The sequence below is a fragment of the Pteropus vampyrus genome, unplaced genomic scaffold (assembly GCF_000151845.1).
Source record: "Pteropus vampyrus isolate Shadow unplaced genomic scaffold, Pvam_2.0 Scaffold286, whole genome shotgun sequence".
NCBI lineage: Eukaryota > Metazoa > Chordata > Mammalia > Chiroptera > Pteropodidae > Pteropus > Pteropus vampyrus.
In genome coordinates, this window is record NW_011889067.1 from 292,663 (window position 1) to 294,714 (window position 2,052).

The 2,052-nt window shown below is 42.3% G+C and overlaps 1 protein-coding gene across 3 annotated transcripts in view; it reads right to left on the reverse strand.

Annotated features, from left to right (window-relative positions):
* Positions 1-2,052, reverse strand: part of LOC105302852 (elongation factor-like GTPase 1) — a 19,775-nt gene that overhangs the window by 6,343 nt on the left and 11,380 nt on the right. For all 3 annotated transcript variants that reach the window (XM_011376096.2, XM_023520975.1, XM_023520976.1), the window contains exon 3: positions 528-712. In XM_011376096.2, the coding sequence (XP_011374398.1) occupies positions 528-712 (185 nt within the window). The remainder of the gene's footprint in view (positions 1-527; positions 713-2,052) is intronic.

Sequence of the window (2,052 nt, forward strand, 5' to 3'; positions counted from 1 at the left end):
TGGCTTCTTCTTTGCCTTTACGAATTGTTCAGGAAGGCTGGCCTGACCTCCCTGTCCTTCCGTTATTATTTCTCCCCTAAATTAAAAAAACCATCTTTTCTTCTCTCCCCAGCAATGTGTATCTGTGAAGTTTTCATTTTGATTACCGATAAGGTTCCCCCTCTAAATGCTAGAACTACTTTTCCTCAGAAGAAAAGTTCCTTAAAGTTTTACTTTCAAAAATGTCTGTGCTTTTCTTTTAAAAATCTACGATATATCTTTAGAGGGGGGAAAAGGGATTAAATGTTCTATGTCTTAACCTTTACATCAAATAAAAAGAATGAACGTGTGTATTCTAAGCCACGTTTGCTCTAATGCTCACTCGATCCAGACGGATAAAGACCATGTGCTTTCCCCCCTGTCCCTCTGGCTGAGCAGGGCCACCAGGAGGCCAAATGGCACAGAGACCTTTGCTTGCTACTCTCGGTGTCAGCCATAGGAAGCCCATCCATAGGTGAAAAGGCAGGCGTGAGGGTTTGGGTTTTTACCTCCCAATGGCTGAATACGAGCTGTGGGCTGGCCAGGCCACTCGTTCTCTTCCTGATCTCGTCGGCGAAGCCAAAGCTCTCGGCGACGGGCAGCACGGCCTTGATGATGAACACGTCCGTCCCCTCTTTCATCTCTTCTTGCAGCACCCGACCTTCTCTCTTTGACACTACGGCATAGACCCGACCTGCAAGGCCAGAAATCTTTTAAATCCACTGACATGTCTCGAGCCACACAAAGTCACGATGACTCATACGCCCTGTAACAATCTACTAATAAGTAACTCTGTTCCCAAAAGTATGGAAATTTTGAAGTGCTTATTTAAAAAGCAAAGCACAATTATAGGAAAAGAACAAAAAGTGCAATCACCCCAAATTGCATTACCCAGATACAATCCTCTCAGCACGGCGTAAGAAGCAGGAGACTTTCAAAAACCTTTCGATACAATTTCACCCAGGAGCTGTTTTGGGGTACAAAACCAATGTGATGAGTGTGGCTGGACTTTGTCAATATTAAAATATTTTAATAATTATGAGACATTATTAAAGCAACTGGCACAATGACACTTTTATACTCAAAATTAAAACCACACACAAATCAATGTTTGCTCATATATTTTTTAAACTATTTAAGTGGCACAATTTTAAGAGTTTTATTCCCTGAAAACTGATCGTCTTTGTAATTAACACCTGATACCAATTTCTACCACGTCACCGGTTCTAGCGAACTCTCTTGGCTAACAGTTTTGTTTCATCTTTAGGCACAATTCTGCGGCCCTATCCTCAGGAGGGAGACATGTCTGACTGGCTACCATGTGAGTGGCTGCCCCTGGGTGCTCAGAGCACTCCTTCAACTAGTGAGCAGAACAGAGATAAACTGAAAATCACAGACAATTGTGAGGAGCTTTCTATACCAGTAGATACTCTCATAAAAGCCGCCTCTTTCCAGTAACACTTAGAAAAAACCATTTTAATTACTAAAGTCATCTATGCATACAGAACCCTTCAAAACGTACGACAGTGCAGTTCAGCAGAGCGAGAGTTCCCCGACTGCCACAATGAGACCAGGACTCCTTCCTCTTAAGTAACAGGGTGATGATGTGGTGTCTCCCACACACTTTTATTTATTTTTAAAACTGAGAACTCAGGACACAGAGCAAAAGTACCTGAAACCCAAACTTTTTTCCCTGACTCAGATTTTCCCCTGGTGGTGGCGATTAGGAAGATAAGGGAAGAAAGGGACAGTAAACGCCTGGTGTCACAAGATCTTAAGAATAAAAAAACCTTAACAACTCTGCTGAGCCTTCCTCATCTCTAGGTTTAGCTTAAAAACAAAGAAATCAAAAATTGCATCAGTGATGAAGGCACCACTTTCACTCTGGGCTACTCTGAACAAACGCTCCCCTCAGAGCGTCAACTCATTTATCATTTGTTTTAAATTATTAATTTTATGCCAGGGACTCCTGAGACTGTTTCTAAGCCCGGTCTCTCGCTTGACCTCCAATCCCACATTTATCACATTCAATGA